Raw genomic sequence first — 21,379 nt, 5'->3', positions numbered from 1 at the left:
AAACCATGCCAAATCAGACTGGAGTCTGGTGCAGCCTTCCAACATGCCAGCCCAGTCAAACCGTCCAACCCATGCCAGCATGGACAACAGACATTAAATGAAGATGATGATGATGATGACGACTGTCTCTCTCATAGTTCTTTCTCCTTCTACTGACTGAAATATATAATAAAAATTTAATGCAAAGGAAAAAACAATCTATTATACACCATCAGTGCTTTAGCATCCACTTTTCCATGCTTGCATGGGTTAGATAGAGTTAAGAGGCAGACTCTCTATGGCCAGATGTCTTCTTGTTGACATCCCCTATCTGTTTCCAAGCAAAGTAATATTTCTCCAAGGTCAAACATATTTTTGCAGAATACTGGAAATGAATGTCATTCATTTACAACCACCATATAATACTGGAACAAGGAAACACAAATATACACATTTTCACACACACACACATATATATATTCATCATCATCGTTTAACGTCCGCTTTCCATGTTAGCATGGGTTGGACAATTTGACTGAGGACTGGCGAACCAGATGGCTGCACCAGTCTCCAATCTGATCTGGCAGAGTTTCTACAGCCGACTGAAGCTCTGTGATTGAATTTGGTAGGCGGAAGTTACTGCTGTGTGTGTATATGTCTGTGTATGTGTTTGTGCCTCTCCAAAAGAGAGAGAGAGGGACTGACTGGCATTCGTGCCGGTGGCATGTAAAAGCACCCAATACACTCTCGGGGTGGTTGGTGTTAGGAAGGGCATCCAGCTGTAGAAACTCTGCCAAATCAGATTGGAGCCTGGTGTCGCCTTCTGGTCCACCAGTCCTCAGTCAAATTGTCCAACCCATGCTAGCATGGAAAGCGGACATTAAACGACAACGATGATGATGATGATGATATATATATATATGGCAGGTTTGTTTCAGTTTCCATCTACTAAATCTACTCACAAGGCTTCAGTCAACACCAGGGATATAGTAGAAGACATTTTCCCAAGGTGCTAAGCAGTGGGACTGAACCTAAAGCCATGTAACTTGGAAGCAAACTTCTTAACGACACCTCCACACCTGCAACTTTTAAGAAATTCAGAGCCAAAAGAGATGTAAATGACAAATAAATTCTGAGCTTACGTTTCCAGTGCATCATCATATTCATTCACAGCTTTCTTTAAGGCTTCTTCATCACCATTTTGCTTTGACTGCTGTACCTTGAATTGTGGGAAATATAATAATAATGGCAACCCTGAGACATTAACACAGAAGTAGAGAGACATTCAGAAATACATTAGACATATATCCATCAATCTATCTATTTATCTATCATCATCGTTTAACGTCCTCCTTCCATGCTGGCATGGGTTGGATGGTTTGACAGGAGATGGCCAAGCAGAAGCTTGCGCTATGCTTCTTTGTCTGTTTAGTCATGGTTTTTTACAGCTGAATAACCTTCTTAACACCAACCACTCCATAGAGTGGGCTATATATATATATATATATATATATATACAGAATTAAAGAGACATATACAACATTTCGTCCACCGCATGCAGTTCTCGGGTTACAGCCATAAAGAAAGGATCAGGGTTTACAAAGGAGCTATGAAGAAGTTTGAAACAATCAAACGCAACGATAGGAATGGGATTTGCCCACTCTATAGGAGCAAATCATGGAACACCATAGAAAGAACTAAGAAGAAAATAGGGAAGGCAAGCTCATGGTACAATAGCCACAAGTACCAAAGCGTCATGTTCGTCAACACCACCCCTAGAGGCGAACTGGCGTACCGCTTTAGAAGGGCCCTAGACAAACTTAAGCTAAGAATTAAGGTTGTTGAAAGGCCAGGCAACCCTATCAAATCCCTTATCAGTAGAACATACCCTTTCAGTAGAACCCCCTGCACTGATAGGAACTGTATCGTATGTAGATTTAGCCCACAAACGAACTGCAAAACCAGAAATGTGGTCTATAGTATAAGATGTACAGAGGGACGATGCAGAAATAAGACAACGACATATGTAGGCGAAACAGCAAGGAGTATAGGGGAGCGGGCAAACGAACATTGGAGGGAACTTAAGGAAGGGAAGAACTCATCAGTTCTGTACCAGCACGCTGAGCAAGAACATAGAGGCTCAATCAACAACATAGAAATTAAAATCTTATCTACACATAGCAGTGATGCAGCACTTAGACAAATTACTGAAGCTACACACATAATAGAAGGGAAACCTAGCCTGAATAGGAAACTAGAATGGAACACTAACATACGCCACTAACAAACCACAGCATGTGACAACACGTTACCCATAAACCAATAATAGGAACAAAGTATAATACAATACATAGATAAACAAATGGAATTAAATACTACATACGTTAACAAAATTTAATTAAACACATTAAAAAAAAAAAAAAAAAAAAAAACACACACACACACACACATGAACATATAAATAAATAAAAACTAATACAAATGAACACGTATTAACAGAGAATATAGGTGATACAGACACTCCCCATACACACATGCACTTACAAAAGACACAGACACATTGAAGGACACGCATGCGTAGACACGTACAATAGGAATACAAAATACAAAATGGCTGATAGTTAGCAAGGTGAGACACACATAAGAAAGAGGGAAACAAAGGACCACTGATGAGGTCACAGAAGTGTGACGAAAGAACTCTGGCCGAAATAAGATTAAGATTAAGATTAATGTAATATAAAGCTGAAAAAAAAAAAATTAACACCAAATATACAGTGCGTGTGTTTTTATTGGCTAAACTGGCAATATGACCATCCCCAAGTACAACAACAAAATATATATATATATATATATATTATCATTATCATTTAACGGCCATTGCCCATGCTGGTATGGGTTGGATGGTTTGACTGGGTTAGCATGCAGGAAGGCTGCGCCAGACTCCAGTCTGATTTGGCATGGTTTTCTAGGGATGGATGCCCTTCCTAATGCCAACCACTCTGAGAATGTAATGGGTGTTTTTACATGCCACCGACATGGGTGCCACACACACACACACATATATATATATATATATATTCTTTTACTTGTTTCAGTAATTTGACTGTGGCCTAGTACTTATTTTATCTGTCACTTTTGCCGAACCGCTAAGTTATGGAAACGTAAACACACCAACATCAGTTGTCAAGTAAAGGTGGGGTGATAAACACGAAGACACACACATAAATACACACACACACATGTATGTATATATATATATATATATATATATATATATATATATATATATGATGGGCTTCTTCCAGTTTCCGTCTACCAAATCCACTCTTAAGGCTTTGATTAGTCTGAGGCTATAGTAGAAGACACTAGCCCAAGGTTCCATGTAACAAGACTGAACTCAGGTGGTTGGGAAGCAAGGTTCTTACCACACAGCCATGTCTGTGCCTATACATATATATATTATTAACGAACTACAAGCCATGGCTGAACAGGTTATAAAAACATCAGTAATACAAGATTCAATTTTTCCTTTAGAGAAATATATTATGTATGTCTATTTGTGCTTGTTCTGAAGAAAACCAAAATTCATGTAGCAGCTATCATCTATCTTATTTACTCCATACCTCGTTATCTTAACCCATTCATGCTGATCGTCCGTTTAAACTGACACTTAATTTATAAGGGTATAAAACAAATACTTGATACAAATTGTGATTTGTGTATGATCTGTATCAAAGAATGAAACATGTTCTTAACACGTATACAGTCTGTTTGAACAAACGCTTGCACCATAACTTGTAACAACCACAGTTGTGCAACATAGTGAGTACAAGCAGGACATACAGTAAATGGTAAGCCAATTATTTCTAATTATTTAATTCTGTAGACATTGTTGTGGTTTCTTATGCGTTTTTTTTATGATCATAGGTTAGATGACTAATATTATTTGATACCATTTGAGATTTATGTTGTAAACAAAATAAAATATAACACCATCATCATCATAATCGTTTAACGTCCGCTTTCCATGCTGGCATGGGTTGGATGATTTGACTGAGGACTGGCGAACCAGATGGCTGCTCCAGGCTTCAATCCGATCTGGCAGAGTTTCCACAGCTGGATGCCCCTCCCAACGCCAACCATTTCGAGAGTGCAGTGGGTGCTTTCACGTGTCACTGGCACAAGGGCCAGTCAGGCGGCACCGGCATCGGCCACGCTCAAATGGTGCTTTCTACGTGACACCCGTACAGGAGCCACTCCAGCGGCACTGGCAACAACCCCGTTTGAATACCCTTTCACCTAGGTAACGGAAGCTATCAATTACTTCTAGTTTTTTCCCCTGGCATGTGACAGAAACTGTTTTCTGCACATTTTCAGTGTTTATTGCTCCTGAGCATTTTGCCACACACAAAAACTATCTTCCCAGTTAGCCTTCCTTTGATATTGCTGCACCTCTTATGTGTCCATAGCTTACACCAGGTACATCTTATGGAGTTTCTACCTACGCCTTTCTACAGATTGAGCAGGGCCATCTACCTGAAGGGATTTGTGATTTGTCTGCCTTCCTACTTATTAAGACTTCTGTTTTTGCTAGATTGACTCTAAGGCCCATCGATTCTAGACCTTGCTTCCACACCTGAAACTTTTCCTCTAGTTCTGATAGTGACTCAGCTACTAAAGCAAGGTCATCAGCATAGAGAAGTTCCTAGGGGCATCCTGTCTTGAATTCTTCTATTATTGCCTGCAGGACTATGATGAATAAGAGGGATCTGAGGACTGATCCTTGATGGACTCCTACCTCTACCCATGTACATATATATATATATATATATATATATATATATATCCAAAGATAGAGTGGACACATTCAAATACAGTATACATCTACAGAGACAGAGTATACACAGCAAGTGTATACTTATACACATGTACAGAGTAGACATATATTTATAGAGATAAAGTAAATACATACAGAAATAAAGTAGATATATAAATGTTGATGACAAGAACAAAATTACCTGTTTAGTGAGTTTACGCAAGGTTTCTGTCTTTCTGCTAGCCATCTCATCAAGCTTACGATAAGCATCTTCAGGGGATGTTTGTCTCATGATGACAGCTTCAAGGAAGTCATAAAGTTCCTAGAGAGAAATGAGAAATTTAGTAATGTAAAATGTAACTAAAGATAAAGAACTATGTACTTACAAGAAAATAAATAAATATTTATGCCAAGCAGAAGCAAAGCCACTATGATATTTCTAAAATACATTAACAGTATCCCAAGCAAAAAGTGTTCATTTGTATTGTACATAATACAGTTAAATGCTTTATGGTCTAGAGATCACAATGCTGTCTTGATACCACATACATAACTATTTGATATCACATTGCTGTCTACAAAGCTAACAATATTGATACTACAAGGATAACAGTTTAGTAACACAATGATCTCTACATATAATACTCTCTTGATATCAAAAAGTAAATAATCTTTATAACATAATGTGATCTTCGTATCATATGGCATTGATGAAAATTATTTCTTTATCTGCACTATCAGAACACAAAACCTATGAAATATTCTTTCCTGACTTAACTTCAACTTAATTATCAAGAAACTCATTACTTGAGAAAATAGTCTCCAGTAAACAATATAGATAAATATGTGAGTTGAGATTTACCCAAGTATAGATCTATTCTGGTGTAAAAGAAACTGAGTTTCACCAAAAGTTTTCTATCTCATCCTTATTTAGTCTGCATAAGCAAAACAATGTTCATAGCGTTTGCAAACTTGCCCCTTCATCTTCATTTCTTTCTACTCTCCACACATCCTCTGCACTCAGGGCTCATGTCTTACTACCATGTAGCATTGCAGTTCATGCACAATTATTATAGTCTACCTTTCATTCTGAGAGAAAAATCTTCTGGTATAAACTTCCTGACCTTTCTCTAGCCTGTTCTTACTCTGTATAGTAATACTTTCAGAACATCCTCAATCACTGCTCATTAGATTACCTAAGACACTATCTACTACCTCTAGGGATCCCCCTGGCAATATTTCCTGTGCACTCTGAGTGCTTATTACTCCTGCACATTCAGTCATTGGGGAAGACATTCCTGATTGACTATACAGGTGATTAGTTCAGATCCTACTTCACCAAATATTTTAAGCACTCAACAGTAATTTCTGATTGGCTTGGGACTTTTCTTGCACTCATATTTAATTTTATCTATCATACTAGTATTTACTAAAATGGTCGATCTCTTTGTCAAGTTCCTCAAGCATTCTCCACACTTAATAAATTTTCATAACAGCACTTCCATGACCAGACACAATGCCCCTTCATCACCTGGCATAAAGACACCCCACTCTGAAAAATACACTGTTTCAGGTGAGGAGGTCTTGTCTTGTGAGTTACTTAGTGACCTCACTAGTTCCATAGCCAGGTAAAAAGCTCCCAAAGTATTCTGTAATGTGGTTGGTATTAAGGACATCCAACCATAAAAACCACACCAAGAGACATTGGTGCTTGGTGCAGTCCTCTGGCTTCCTGGCTCCTGTCAAACCCAAGCATGGAAAATGGATGCAAAATGATGTTGATGACAATGATGATGATGATGTGTTAACCTTGCTTTCAATACTTACTGGCATCAGGTATTTGAATGTAAGGTGAGCATTTTCTGCGAGAACATCTGCAGCAAGGTCAAAATACTGAGAGTGAAAAACAGAAAAATAAAAAAGAGGAATTAAATGTTAAACATTCACAAGAAATTTAAAATAAAGTCTTCTTATTAACATATTCCCAGTTTTACAAAACACTTGTAACCCAGCATGGCCACAGTCTAATAACTGAAACAAGTAAAAGATAAAAGACATGCTGATATATAAAAAGATCTATAAGAAAATCTTTCTCAAAATAAAGAATTAAACAATCCAATGAGTTGAATTTTAAAATGTGTCAAAACGAAATGGTTTCAAATCCAGCAGGAATATTTACTTCATATTTTATATAAAGAATGAGAAGATTTCCAAAGGTTTCCGGAGGAAATGTTGGCTGTTGCATGAGGAACTGAAGTTTGCCAAAGCCGCGAGTTGGTTCAATGTCCATGTTGATAAGTGCTTGATTGTGTAAGGTCACAACATCTAGCTCCTCTTCAGAGCGTGGAGGCATGTCAGTGAGGGCTTCACGTGCTGCTTTTACTAAAAACAAGAGCAAAGAAAAATATATATTAAAAAAATGTATGCATATATGTGTATGTGTGTGTGTGCATATATAAATGCATAAACACTTGCACACATGAGCATACATCATAATCATCATCATCACTTTAACATCAATAGTTCTCAGCTTGAATAATGGTGGTTCAGAAGCTTGCTTTCCAACCATGTGGTGCCAGGTTCAGTCCTACTGCATGACACCATGATTAAGTGTCTTTTACTAGAGACCCAGGCTGACCAAAGCCTTTGATTCCGATTTTACTCCAGTGGACCCTAATAAACATTCATTGCTTAAAAAAGTCCCATTATATTTTTAGAATTCTCTTTTAGCATCTGTTTTCCATGCTGGCATGGGTTGGACGGCTTGGCAGGAGCTGGTCAGCTGAAGAGCTGCCCAGGTTCCATGTCTGTTTTAAAGAATTCTTTTCTTTTTTTATTTTTTTACTTGTTTCAATCATTTGACTGCGGCCATGCTGAAGCACCACCTTTAGTCGAACAAATTGACCCCAGGACTTATTCTTTGTAAGCCTAGTACTTATTCTATCGGTCACTTTTACCGAACTGCTAAGTTACAGGGACATAGAAACACCAACGTCGATTGTCAAACAATGGTGGCAGGACAAACACAGACACACAAACATATATACATATATATATATATATATATATATATATACATATATATATATATATATATATATTTATATATATATATATATATATATATATATATATATATATAGTTTTAGGGAAAAGAACCAAGGTTCAGGAACTCATCGATGAAAATCCACTGTCACATATAGAAAAATTAACAAGTAAAAGCACAATAGAAAGAAAATTGATAAGTAAAAGCAAATAGAAAGAAAATTTAAATCAATTAAAATCGATTAAAACTATCGAAAATCAATTCTATTCAAAAATATAGCTAATCTTCAGGTCAAAATACAACAATAATAATAATATATATATATATATATATATGACAGGCTTCTTACAGGTTCCATCTACCAAATCCACTCACAAGGCTTTGGTCAGCCTGAGGCTAATTGTGTAAAAAATTGTTCAAATATTTTATGCATTGTAGAAGTAAAACCAGTTCATTGCACATAAATTTTAACAGTAAATAAAATAAGTATCAAGCTTAAAAAATGTAAGTTTGGGGTTGATTCACTCAACTAGAAATTCTTCAAGGCAGTGCCCCAGCATGGCCACAGTCTAAGGACTGAAACAAGAAAATATGATAAAAGATAAAGATAACAGAAACACTGGTATTTCATTCATTGATTTCAGAAGAAAGATAAAAGGCAAAGTCGACCACTGAAAGATTTGAACCCAAAACATAAGAAACCAAAATAAATAACACCAGGCACTTTGTCTGATTCTTTAATGACTGCCAATTTGCTATGATAATGATGATGAGAATGATGAATACAAATGGAGATTTATACAACTTTTGTAAAATTAGATCTGTCAAAACAGAAAGTAGAGGTGATCTGTAGTCTGACTTACTATTTTTCAGTTGATATTCAATGTTAGCTTTAAGATTGAAAGCTTGTACAAGTCCTGTCTCTTGTAATACTAATGTGTTGCCAACACTACGGGTTTCAAGTCCCATTGTAGTCATACCAATATCAAGATCTACAAGAAACAAATAGTATAGATGATGGTCACAGAAACAAGTATTTGGTTGTTAATTTATAAGCATCTTCATTTAACCCTTTAGTGTTCAGATTTCTCTCTCAAATGTAATGCTTTTCCCCTCAAAATGTTTTGAATTAATCAGGTATTATCTTGTAGCTTTAAGATTTCAATGATGTGATTGATTATTTTTAGAATGACATTGTAAGGTAGGTTGAAAAGGCCTGGTGAGAGCAAACATAAAACCAGTACAATATTTTGGACGGATATGGCCGGTTTAGATGCTAATGGGTTAACTAATATTTTTGCCAATTCCCCATTACAAATATGCTATTGCTGTTCTTGTGGCTATAGTGGTGGTGGATGTGGAGGCGCAATGGCCCAGTGGTTAGGGCAGCAGACTCGCGGTCATAGGATCGCGGTTTCGATTCCCAGACCGGGCGTTGTGAGTGTTTATTGAGCGAAAACACCTAAAGCTCCACGAGGCTCTGGCAGGAGATGGTGGTGAACCCTGCTGTACTCTTTCACCACAACTTTCTCTCACTCTTACTTCCTGTTTCTGTTGTGCCTGTAATTTAAAGGGTCAGCTTTGTCACACTGTGTCACGCTGAATATCCTCGAGAACTACGTTAAGGGTACACGTGTCTGTGGAGTGCTCAGCCACTTGCACGTTAATTTCACGAGCTGGCTGTTTCGTTGATCGGATCAACTGGAACCCTTGACGTCATAAGCGACAAAGTGCCAACAACAACAGTGGTGGTGGTGGTGGTGGTGGGGATGTCAGTGATAGCAGTGGTGGTAGTGCTGGTGTAACTGATAAACATTTGGAAAGTGGTCTAAATTAAAACACACCATCAAAATTTCATATTAATTTATGTTCCAAACACCAGATTAATGAGGACAAACGTATTTTACTAAATCCTTTATTATTTTCAAAATTGAAACCAAAGTCAGTGTATTTCAACAGAAATAGAGTAACAAAATGATTAAACAAACATCAAAATAGGAAAAGAAACTATTTAAAAAGTTCTAAGTTTAGTTATATTTTTACCTGGATGCTCCTGTGCTCCTCTCTCAATTATTTCATTAATATACTTTAATGAGGCTGAATACTGCTTCATCATATAGAAGCACAATGCAATACTATAGGCTGTCTCAGCATTGTAACCAGTGACTTGCATGGCAGCAACAAATTTCTTACATGCCTCTTCAAAGTGGTTTTCCTATTGAAGAAACAAAAGGTACTAATAAATAATAAATAAATAAATTTATTAATCCAATTTACATCAAATATTTTTTATCGATTACAATAAGAAAGGTTACTCTTTTACTTGTTTCAGTCATTTGACTGGCCATGCTGGAGCACCGCCTTTAGTCAAGCAAATCGACCCCAGAACTTATTCTTTGTAAGCCTAGTACTTATTCTATCAGTCTCTTTTGCCGAACCACTAAGTTATGGGAACGTAAACACACCACCATCGGTTGTCAAGTAATGTTGGGGGGACAAACACAGACACATACACATATATATGGGAGAATATACAAATAATAACAACAGACGAGGACAGGTGGTGTAAATAACAAAAGTATATATTAGTATGACGCTCGGGAATACGGAAAGTCTTTGACGTTTCGAGCTACGCTCTTCAACAGAAAGAATACGGAGACAAGGAGAAAAACACGGAGAAAAAAAATTGAATAGTGTTCAGTCAACGGTCAATCATAATAATGGCCGATCATAACAATGGCTGACCGGAAGTTAGAAATTCTTATTTCAGGAGAGCTAAGAAAGGGGGAGATAACAAACGGTGATCGGGAACGAGGGGCTGTGTGTAGGAGGTAGAATGCTGGTGATCTTGACGTATGTAGTGTGAAAATGGGGAAGGGAGAAAGGGAGATACACATATATATATATATATATATATACATATATACGACAGGCTTCTTTCAGTTTCCGTCTACCAAATCCACTCACAAGGCTTTGGTCGGCCCGAGGCTATAGTAGAAGACATTTGCCCAAGGTGCCATGCAGTGGGACTGAACCTGGAACCATGTGGTTCGTACGCCTTCAGAAATTGCATTAAAAAATCAGATTATGCCTTTTCGTAGCTTTGCTGATTTGGGCAAGTTGATATGAGGTCAAAAAATAAAAATAGGTCAATAATTATATTAAAAAAAAAAAAGAAACATCCTTTGCATGCAAGCAAGACGGTCAAACAGACAAATTGATAATGGAAACATCTAAGATAATACTGTTTCTGATTTAAGCAGAAGGTCAGCAATTTTGAGTGAGTTGATTACATCAAGCCAGTATTGAACTGGTACTTTATGATATTGATCCCTGAAAGGATGAAAGGCAAAGTTGACCTGGGTAGGATTTGAACTCAACCATCTTAGATGATGGTGCATGACTGTGTGGTAAGGAGTGTGCTTCCCAATCACATGGTTGCAGGTTCAGTCCCACTGCTAGGGCAAATGTCTTCTACTATAGCCTCAGGCATACCAAAGCCTTGTGAGCAGACTTGGTAGATAGAAACTGAAAGAAGCCCGTCATGTGTGTGCTTGTTCCCCAGCATCACTTGACAACTAGTGTTGGTGTGTTTATGTTCCCATAACTTAGTGGTTCAGCAAAGTACACTGATAGAATAAGTACTGGGGTTCATACATTTGACCTAAGGCTCTTGAAGGTGGTGTTCCAACATGGTCACAGTCTAACGACTGAAACAAGCAAAAGATGGAATTATCTAAAAACAAATATGATAAATATTTTTTTAAATTTTCATCCAAAGATACATTGCATGTCTCCAGAGATTTAATTGCTAGCTATTAATTATTAGAACTCCAGTGAAAATATTTCAGTAATCCTTTCATGACAATATTTCTCACGGTGGCCATGTATTTCAATTCATTGGCTTCACGTTATATATTTTGCCTAACTTCCCACTTGAATTGCCTAAAGGATTTTAAAACATTTACATTATGTCTTACTAACCTTGAATAAGATACAAGCTTGATTTAGTTCAGTGTCAGAATCCTGTGGTGGACATTGGTCAACCAGAGCCTGTAGAAAATTAATAGAAATTTAACATTAATAGCAAGTTCACATAACCCTCGGTCCTTTCATTCATTTACCCTGGCCCTGATGACATCACACTCTCATTCCCCACCGTTCTTTCTCTCCTTGGCTACATTGACTGACCAGACACACCAGAAGGTCAAGAGAGCTCTTCAGTTTTGTTGTTGTTGTTATAGTGAAATACAAAGTGAATGTGTTAGAGGGACATCTAGCTGTAGAAAGCATACAAAAATTGAAACATATGAGGCAAAGACCAAGACCTCTGGAGATATGCTGTGACTGTGAAGACCCGGCAAATAAAGTGAGTTCACGGCGTATCCTACACCAGCTACACATAACCAGCCCCAGCCCCAGCCCATTCAAGTGCCTTGGATTGTAGGGCGACCTGCTGTGCTTGAGGAGACCTTGAGTGAAGTACATCAACATCAAAATAAAAATCAAATGGAAATTGTAGTTGTGATACTCATGCCGGTGGCACGTAAAAAGCACCATCCAAGCGTGGCCGATGCCAGCACCACCTTGACTGGCTTCCGTATTGGTGGCATGTAGAAACATTGCCAGATCAGACTGGAGCCTGGTACAGCCTCCTGGCTTCCAGACCCTGGTTGAACCATCCAACCCATGCTAGCATGGAAAACGGATGTTAAACGATGATGATGATGATATGAGAGAGACATGAACTTCTGACTCATCTAAAAGACCCCCTTCGGTCATGAATGCACAAGTCCAGGTAAGGTTGTTTATTGAAGACCAGCAGTCACCCATGCATACCAGTCTCCCCTCTCCATGCCACCAATGTAACCCAAGGGAAAGGCAAAGGCCAATACAGCTTGGCACCAGTGACATCACAACTTATTTCTACAGCTGAGTGAACTGGAGCAACATGAAATAAAGTGTCTTGCCCAAGAACACAACACACATTCTGGTCCGGGAATCGAACTCACTACCTCATTATTGTGAGTCAGATGCTCTAACCACTGAGTCATGTGTACCCATCTAGAAGACAGTAAATCTAAATAAGAACTGTCTTGGATCATGACACCCCATCCAGCCCATGTCAGCATTGAAATACTGGAAGAGCACTTTGCCTAACACCCTGCCATTTCAACCACCCAATACCCTTTTATTGATGTAAATATTAATTCATACCAGACACATGCATAAATGTACATACATACGTACACACACAAACGCATATAAAGGGGAGGGTAAGACAGAAAAAGAGAGAACAGTTTATTAAAGCTAGTTTTAGACATTTTGAAGCAAATCTTACTTTTGCCCCAGGAAGGTCCTCTTCCCCATATTTTATAGCAGCTTGCAGTTTGGTAACCTGAAAAAAAAATCACATCAAATATAAAATACTGTGCTAAACATTAAATTAAATTTCAATGAACTAAAATGGGTTTGTGGATACATGTACATTTATTTCTTCTGCAATATTTAGAAGAAACCTTACAAGGAAATTCTGTAATGATGTTTAACAAATCACATATGATTTTAATTCAAGGATCTCATATTACAACCACACACACAAATACACATAAATTTTCTTATTATGACATAACCAGAGAGTCAGTGCTTAGATGTCCTTCTATCACATTTCAAGCAATAAATTCTCTTCTTTCCAAACTCCACCACAAACAATCAATTTAGAATAGTTAGGTCTTGTTGAGTAAAAACAGATCATTTTGTCAGATGAAGAAGTCAAAAGAAGAAGAAGAAGAACAAGGTGAGTTAAAGGTGCCAAACTCCTAAAACAACTCAGAACATCAGCTGCAAGAGCACCTGTGTGAAACTCGGAGTACTGGCAGTTTTGAACCACTTAACTAGCATTTTATTTTTAAAAAATAACCCGCCATTGTATACTGAGTTCTGTGGTTTATTGCTTCCTGGTATTATTCTTTTATTTGTTTCAGTCGTTTGATTGCAGCCATGCTGGAGCACTGCCTTGAAGGATTTTTTTTTAGTTGAACAAATTGACCCCAGGACCTTTTTTTTTTTTGTTTGAGCCTAGTATTTTATTCTACTGGTCACTACTGCCAAACCAGTGATAGGAGGAGAAACACAGACATAAAGACACACATATAACGGGCTTCTTTCACAAGGCTTCGGTCGGCCTGAGGTTATAGTAGAAGACACTTGTCCAAAGTGTCATACAGTGAGACTGAACCTGGAACCACATGGTTGGGAAGCAAGCTTCTAACCATACAGCCATGTCTGTGCCTATATATATATATATATATATATATATATAGCTAAGAGGAAAGAATGAACCTCCTAGCTCAGCCTTACTTCTCTTAGCATAGCATCCCCTCTCACCATCCTACTATGGCATCACCCTGTCACATCTCTCTGTAACAGATCATGACCATGTTGCCTGGGATACACCAATATCTTTTATTTATAAGTTCGTTAAATGCTTGTACCTGGAAATTCATGAGAATCAAACACAATTTTAAAAATTGAAGTGAATAACAATGAGAAATAATTGATATCTATACGTTGTAATACATACCTTCACCTGATAATCTGAACTCTCAATTTGACAAGCGATTTTCATTGCCTCTTGGTAAAGACATGCTTTATATAATGATTGAGCATAATAAAGTTTGTAGTTCTCAACATCTGGATGTAGAATGGACAGTTGTTCATAGCAGTCTGCAGCATCGACAAAGCTCTGCAGTTGAAAATGGCAGTATCCCAGCAAAGATAGCGCAGCGCGTGACTGGAGAATGGAAAACTCTAAGTTAAATAGTTAAACAATGTGAGTTTAAAATACACACACACACACACACACACACACACACACATATATATATGAGGGGTGCTGAAAAGTTCCTGGCTTTAAGGGTATCACAAAAGGCCTGGTTGGAGGCCCAACCTTCTGAGTTCTTTTCCAGGGCTTTGTAAAACTGAAGGACTACAGCAATAAGGTGTGAATTTGAGAGGGAAATATGTTGAATAAACTTGTAATTAACTGATCCTCTTGTATTTTCTTTCACCCAAAGCCAGGAACTTTTCAGTACCCTCCTGTATATACATATACAAGGTACTTCAGAAGTCTCTTTAGCATTTAGATGATGTATAAAATTTCTATTTTCATATACTTTTGTTTTGATACATTTTGAATATTATCAATTGCTATTTTGTTGCAAATAACATTTATATATACATATACATACACACACACACACATATATATATATATATATATATATATATATATATATATATATATATATATATATATATATATATATATATATATATATAATGTTTATTCTTAAATTAGAATACTGTTGACAGTAACTTTGAAGTTTCAGTCAGTTAAACTATCATTAAGCAGTCCAACAATAGCTTAACTCGCTGAAACTTCGAAGTCACTGTTCTTGTTTAAGAATAAACCTATACTCAACAAAAGTATAGAGTATCATCATCATCATCATCATCATCATCATCGTTTAACGTCCGCTTTCCATGCTAGCATGGGTTGGACGATTTGACTGAGGACTGGTGAAACCGGATGGCAACACCAGGCTCCAGTCTGATTTGGCAGAGTTTCTACAGCTGGATGCCCTTCCTAACGCCAACCACTCAGAGAGTGTAGTGGGTGCTTTTACGTGTCACCCGCACGAAAACGGCCACGCTCGAAATGGTGTCTTTTATGTGCCACCCGCACAAGCCAGTCCAGGGGCACTGGCAACGATCTCGCTCGAAAATCCTACAGGAGCCAGTCAGGCGGTACTGGCAACGGCCACGCTCAAAATGGTGCATCTCATGTGCCACCCGCACAAGAACCAGTCCAGGGGCACTGGCAACGATCTTACTTGGCTTGCCGGGTCTTCTCACGCACAGCCCATTTCCAAAGGTCTCGGTCCGTAGTCATCGCCTCGGTGAGGCCCAATGTCGGTGAGTAGATTAATGTAAATTTTATCATAACTAAACATAAAAGTAAACAATACTCACAGTTGGGTGTGTTTCAAGCTGGTGGTTCAATAATCGCACAGCATCTACATAACGTTGATCACGTATCTTAGGAAAATAGAAAGAGAAAACAACAAAAATAAGAAGACAAAGGAAAAATCTGTATATGTTGACTATTACTGAGATGTTTGTTTGTGCATACTTATGAAGGACATCTCTAAACATGAATGAACAGCTCTAGTGTTCCAGCTCTAAAGATTTTGTATGGGAAATAGCTGATACAAAGTATTCCCATTGGAATAATATAATGGATTCTATAAGGTGGTGAGCTGACAGAATTGTTAGCACATCGAGCAAATTGCTTAGCAGCATTTCATCTGTATTTACGTTCTGAGTTCAAATTCTGCAAAGGTCGACTTCATCTTTCATCTTTTCAGGTTTGATAAAATAAATACCAATTCAGCATTTGGGTTGATATAATCAACTTACCCCTCCTCTGAAATTGCTGGCCTTGTGTCAAAATCTGAAACCAATATAATAGATACTATAATGAAGAAAATCTAACTATACAAAACAGAATACACTGCTCCACAACTCTATAGTTATACAAAATTGCTGGTGTAGTTGTTGTTGCTTAGGCACAGGCATGGCTAAGGTTGTTAAGTTTTTGGTTTAGTCCCATTGTGGTTTTTGGTTTAGTCCCATTAGAATTGGTGAAACTTTAACCAATTAGTTAACATGAATTGCAAGTTAGTCTGGTTTGAGACATTAAAATGAGAATTTCACGGAATTTTGACAACTTCTAACTTACTGATGATAGAAAAATAAAATTATCGATATTCTAGCGAGAGAAAAATTATACATTACGCCACAACGCAGAGACAAGATAACCAAATAATTAAACAAGCCAAGGGACTCTGCGTAGTCGTTTGACTTGCTAGAAATAGTTACAAAATCTCCTTCAAATCAACCTTACCGTTAAAAAAAGGGCATATTGTTAACATAGTTCAGAAAACACTATGCTTTAAAAAAAAAAGAAAAGAAAAAAAGAACAGGTGAGGTAATCATGGCCGGAATGCTTTACCTCAATCAGGCCGACTTGTAGCTCAAGAACAAAAACAACGTACTATAGAAATGAATAGAAATCAACGACAGATCAATAACAGGGAAAGTTGTCATTGGCTAATTAAATAAGTAAAAAATAAAATTAATTAAGGAACAAAAATCAATAATAAACTCTCCTTAACTTTGTAGAAAATATACTTCTATAGATAACCTTAGTTTGATTGTAACTAACGCGATGCTGTGACAACTTGCCTATAAATAAAGAACGAATTATTCTCTGGAGTGAAGCAACAATTTGGAGTGTAGTGTATTTTTATTTCCTAGAAACGGAATGAAATTCAATTATTTTAAGCACAAGAGATGTGGTATTTACGGAGAACATGAAGTTAGAACAGAAAACAAAAAATAAACGGCAATAATGTTCTGCTTTCGTCTTGTTTTACTGTTTGCCATCAGTCTGGCAGCCTTTTTTTATGTGGTGAAATACTTATATCTTTTAAACTGACATACAATGGGCCAGCAATATTCATAAAATAAAGTTCTAAAAGGGGAAAATAAGCAAGGGAATTTTAACTGATTTACATGACTTGCTGTGTGAGGGGACGTTGTTGTTGTTGGAGAAAAAGTTTGGAAAATAAGTATTTCAAAAATATCAAATAAATAATGGGAACCAATAACTTACATGCCCATAAATTGTTGAGGTGAATTCCCCCTCTTTAATCTGTATTGTGGCCATTGTTGTTTACTATATTGCCTTGAGGTGCGTTGCAAAATAAGTTTTTCACTTCATAACAGAACGTAATTAGAGAGGGTGGGAGAGATTTACTTGGTCACCCTGACAACTGCAGATGCTGTTAGAGAGGTGTTTTCAGGGGAGTTAATTATTAAAGTGGTGAAGATATAACGATTCATATTCCTAATGCGGCATATATAATCTTCGCTCCACCAAATTTTAATGAAAATTCATGATACTTCTTCCCAACTTTATGAATGAAATAACAAAATAGATTTTGCAGTCATATAGTTCTTCCTTCTGCATCAATGAAGAGTTTTAAAAGTTGGAAATCATCTTAATTTATTTGTATTAAACATTTGTTCGCCTTATTTTCAATCCTCACTAAATTGGCGAGATGGCAGAATCGTTAACAAGCTGGACAAAATGCTTCGCGACATTTCGTCCGTCTTGGCGTTCTGAGTAAAGATTTCGCCAAGGTCGACTTTGCCTTTCATCCTTTTGGGATCGATAAGTACTGGGGTCAAGCAATTAATTTACCCCGCCTCTCAAAAACTGTGCCCTGTGCCAAAATTTGAAACAATTTTCAATTCTCAATCGACTTTGCCTTTCGTCCTTTTGGTATCGATAAAGTAAGTACCAGTCAAGTACTGAGGCTGATGCAATTAACTTACCCCACCTCTAAAAACTGATGGTCCTGTGCCAAAATTTGAAACCATTTTCAATTCTCACTGCTTCCCACTACATACACGCTTAGGACGGAGCCTTGCACCCTTTATGAGAAACATTGATATTTAAGGAAATAATTTAAATAGGTCAATGACAGAAATTTCAGTGAGATAAGGAGTATCTATCACCTGCTATACAAAAGTTAGCGATTGAGACACTAACTCCTCAATGACCTTATTAATATTCTTTATTATGTCAGCAACTACCGTGAAATCTGAAATTTGAAGGAGGCTACAGTTGGAGTGTGCAAAGAGGTTCTGGGAAGACGACCAGTGAACAGGAAGCCTTGGATAAGTGACGAGACTTGGCAGACGGCGGAGGAGTGGAAAATGCTGAAGCAGGAGTTGAACCAAGCCAGAAACCATCAGCAGAAGCAGGCTGTTGCCAGTAAGTATAGTGAGGTGGTGAGAGAAGTCAAGAAGAAACTAAGGAGAGACAGAATAACATACTTCAATGAAGTGGCCGATGAAGCGGAAACAGCAACGAGGAAAGGAGACTTGATGGTACTATATGCAACAATAAGGTTACTGAGTGGAAGGAGAGGCAACCTCGTCAGACCAGTAAAGGACTAGGCCGGACGGTTGCTAACTTCCATTGAGGACCAACTGGTGAGATGGAAGGAACACTTCCAAGAGACACTTAACCGCCCTCCACCTCAAGATCCGCCAGAATTGGGGCCAGGGATTCCGCTCAATATGCGCATTGGAGAAATCACCAAGCCAGCAATCCGCAAAGCCGCGAAGAGCTTAAAGAACGAAAAGGCGGCAGGAGTGGACGGCATACCAGCAAAGGCACTGAAGGCAGGAGAAGAAGAAATGATCGATCATATGCACCATGTGCTGAACCTGGTATGGACGACAGAGAAAATCCCAACCGACTGGAAGAAGGGTCTTTTGGTGAAGCTGCCGAAGAGTGGGGATTTATCACAGTGCGAAAAGTGGAGGGGAATTATCTTGCTTTCCATTCCAAGCAAAGTCCTTACAAGAATAAGCCAAAGTCAGTTAGTTAGAACCTATGTTTGGGGTCTGGAGAAAAACTGGAGCGAGGTCACAAGCAAAGTGACGGCCATAACGTAGACCTGGTCTGGGAGGACGCTATCCTTGCTAGGGAGGGCGGAGGTTGCACAGGTGTTTATAGCATCTCTGATAACCTACCGCCTAACCATCGTGCCTTGCCCCGGTGTGTGGCTAACCAAGTTGGGACGGATCCTTTTCCGCTTTTTGTGGAATGGGAAACCACAACTTCTGAGGCGCTCCATCTGCTGCCAGAAACCGTTAAAGGGAGGGTTAGGGATGCCTTGGTTGACGATGCGCAAGTCTGCGCTGAGGCTGAGACATCTCTGACTCTACCTGGATGGTGAGCGGGTGTGGTCACCGCATGTCAAGTTCTTCCTTCCACAATTGACATCCTTAACGGACGTAGGCGCATGGATCAAGTAAAGACCGAAAATGGGCGAATTCTCCCAGGTGAGGAATACCGACAGCGGGGCTACCACTGTGGATTTTTTATAGCGGGTTGATAGAGACTCTGGGCATCGATGGGGACCAGCTTGTCCACCTGTTCGAAACATTCGGGCCGAGGTATTTGGATAGCTTCCAGAAATCCCTGACTTGGTTATGCTACCGATCGGCCTTGCCAGTTCGAGAGAGGTTGTCAAGGCATGGAGTTGGCACTCCCTTCCACATGCCCGAGGTGCGAGCATGTCAGTGAAACTGTCACGCACGCCTTCGTACATTGTGAGGAATTGAGGGGGTTGATAACCCATGTTGAACAACTGATGTCGGAAACGGAAAGAGTACGGTTATCGACTGAGTCTATCATCAAGGTTGTACCGCCTCCTTCCTTGAATAAAGAAAAGGAGGCGTCCTTTTTCTGTGTAGTAGCCATGCTGAAAGATACGGTATGGGTGACGCGTGGGAGGGGAATTGAGACAGGCAACTTTATCTCCGGACGCGGGTTGGTGTGTTACTTCAACTACCACCTGTCCAGAAAGATCAGTCTGGAGAAGAGATGCCTGTCTCAAAGAACGTTTGAGAAAAGATGGGCAAATTTCGTAAGGAAGCTGAGAGTGAATGGCGCCGCGCTAGTGTAGCCGGTCAGGACGGAAAAGAAGGAAAAATAAAACCCCGAAAATTATGCTGAAAAAAGTTATCTATTAAAAAAAAGGAAAGAAAGAAAAAAAAAAACCCGGCGGGTTGAACACAAATCCGAGAAAACTTTATATCATCAATTTTTAACAAATTTTAATTCTTTCGATTTCATTGTGTTCGATTTCTCATTCCGACTTAATCATTGTATAGTCCCAGTCCTTAAATGTTTTTGTTTTGTCCTTCTGTTGTCCCCTCTATGTTAGCCCTTTTTTTGGCAATAGAAGAAATTAGTGACAACCGAGTCTGGCTGACCGGCTGAACAAAACGCCGTCTCTAAAGGAAAAGGTATAAAGGGACAACTATGGTAACTCACCAACGAAGCAGTCGTTTTGTCCCACCACTCTCACTTCTCTGTAACATTACCATATCTCTCTATATAAACTATTATGAGAACGTGTACATGCATACAGGCCGAAATTAACTCTTTATTTTTTTCCTCGCATGCTTTTCCATTTACTATTTATACATACCAACCCGTCGTGGTTTTGGATATATGTTAAAGTAACGATAAATAAATATCTATTTACAACTTCAATCACTGTTCTTCTTCCATCTTGCGCACTTGCAACCGACACCTTAACAACAACCGTTACAATTGGTGACCCTCAACTGCAACGAAGAAATAACCGTTATATATATATATATATATATATATATATATATATATATATATATATATACATACATACACACATCCCAACATGGGTAGAACGTTACCATACAAACTTTTAAATGAAAACACAATAGAAAGCTATAATTGTATGTAACAGAAAAACTTCTATAACGTTGGAATCACACGTCCAGTGGATATATACATTTCATTCAAAATTAATAAGAAAAAGAACATTCTTAATAAGCTGCTGAGAAAC

The 21,379-nt window shown here is 38.3% G+C and overlaps 1 protein-coding gene across 2 annotated transcripts in view; it reads right to left on the bottom strand.

Annotated features, from left to right (window-relative positions):
- The window catches only part of LOC106872720 (intraflagellar transport protein 70A), a 28,494-nt gene extending 10,729 nt beyond the window's left edge, over nucleotides 1–17,765 (bottom strand). The window contains exons 1-11 of one of the 2 annotated variants that reach the window (XM_014919802.3): nucleotides 17,581–17,765; nucleotides 15,876–15,941; nucleotides 14,425–14,634; nucleotides 13,183–13,239; nucleotides 11,826–11,894; nucleotides 9,885–10,056; nucleotides 8,705–8,833; nucleotides 6,975–7,177; nucleotides 6,623–6,688; nucleotides 4,998–5,117; nucleotides 1,122–1,198 (exon numbers count right to left, since the gene is read on the bottom strand). In XM_014919802.3, the coding sequence (XP_014775288.1) occupies nucleotides 1,122–1,198; nucleotides 4,998–5,117; nucleotides 6,623–6,688; nucleotides 6,975–7,177; nucleotides 8,705–8,833; nucleotides 9,885–10,056; nucleotides 11,826–11,894; nucleotides 13,183–13,239; nucleotides 14,425–14,634; nucleotides 15,876–15,941; nucleotides 17,581–17,634 (1,223 nt within the window). In that variant the 5' untranslated portion in view covers nucleotides 17,635–17,765. The remainder of the gene's footprint in view (nucleotides 1–1,121; nucleotides 1,199–4,997; nucleotides 5,118–6,622; nucleotides 6,689–6,974; nucleotides 7,178–8,704; nucleotides 8,834–9,884; nucleotides 10,057–11,825; nucleotides 11,895–13,182; nucleotides 13,240–14,424; nucleotides 14,635–15,875; nucleotides 15,942–17,580) is intronic. The other variant, XM_014919803.3, reaches the window with a different exon arrangement.
- Nucleotides 17,766–21,379: the final 3,614 nt, after the last annotated feature.

Source organism: Octopus bimaculoides, chromosome 1, assembly GCF_046866305.1.
Source record: "Octopus bimaculoides isolate indiv1 chromosome 1, ASM4686630v1, whole genome shotgun sequence".
Classification (NCBI taxonomy): Eukaryota; Metazoa; Mollusca; class Cephalopoda; order Octopoda; family Octopodidae; genus Octopus; species Octopus bimaculoides.
Note: the sequence above shows the minus strand (reverse complement) of the source record. Positions and strands in the feature narration are given on the sequence as shown.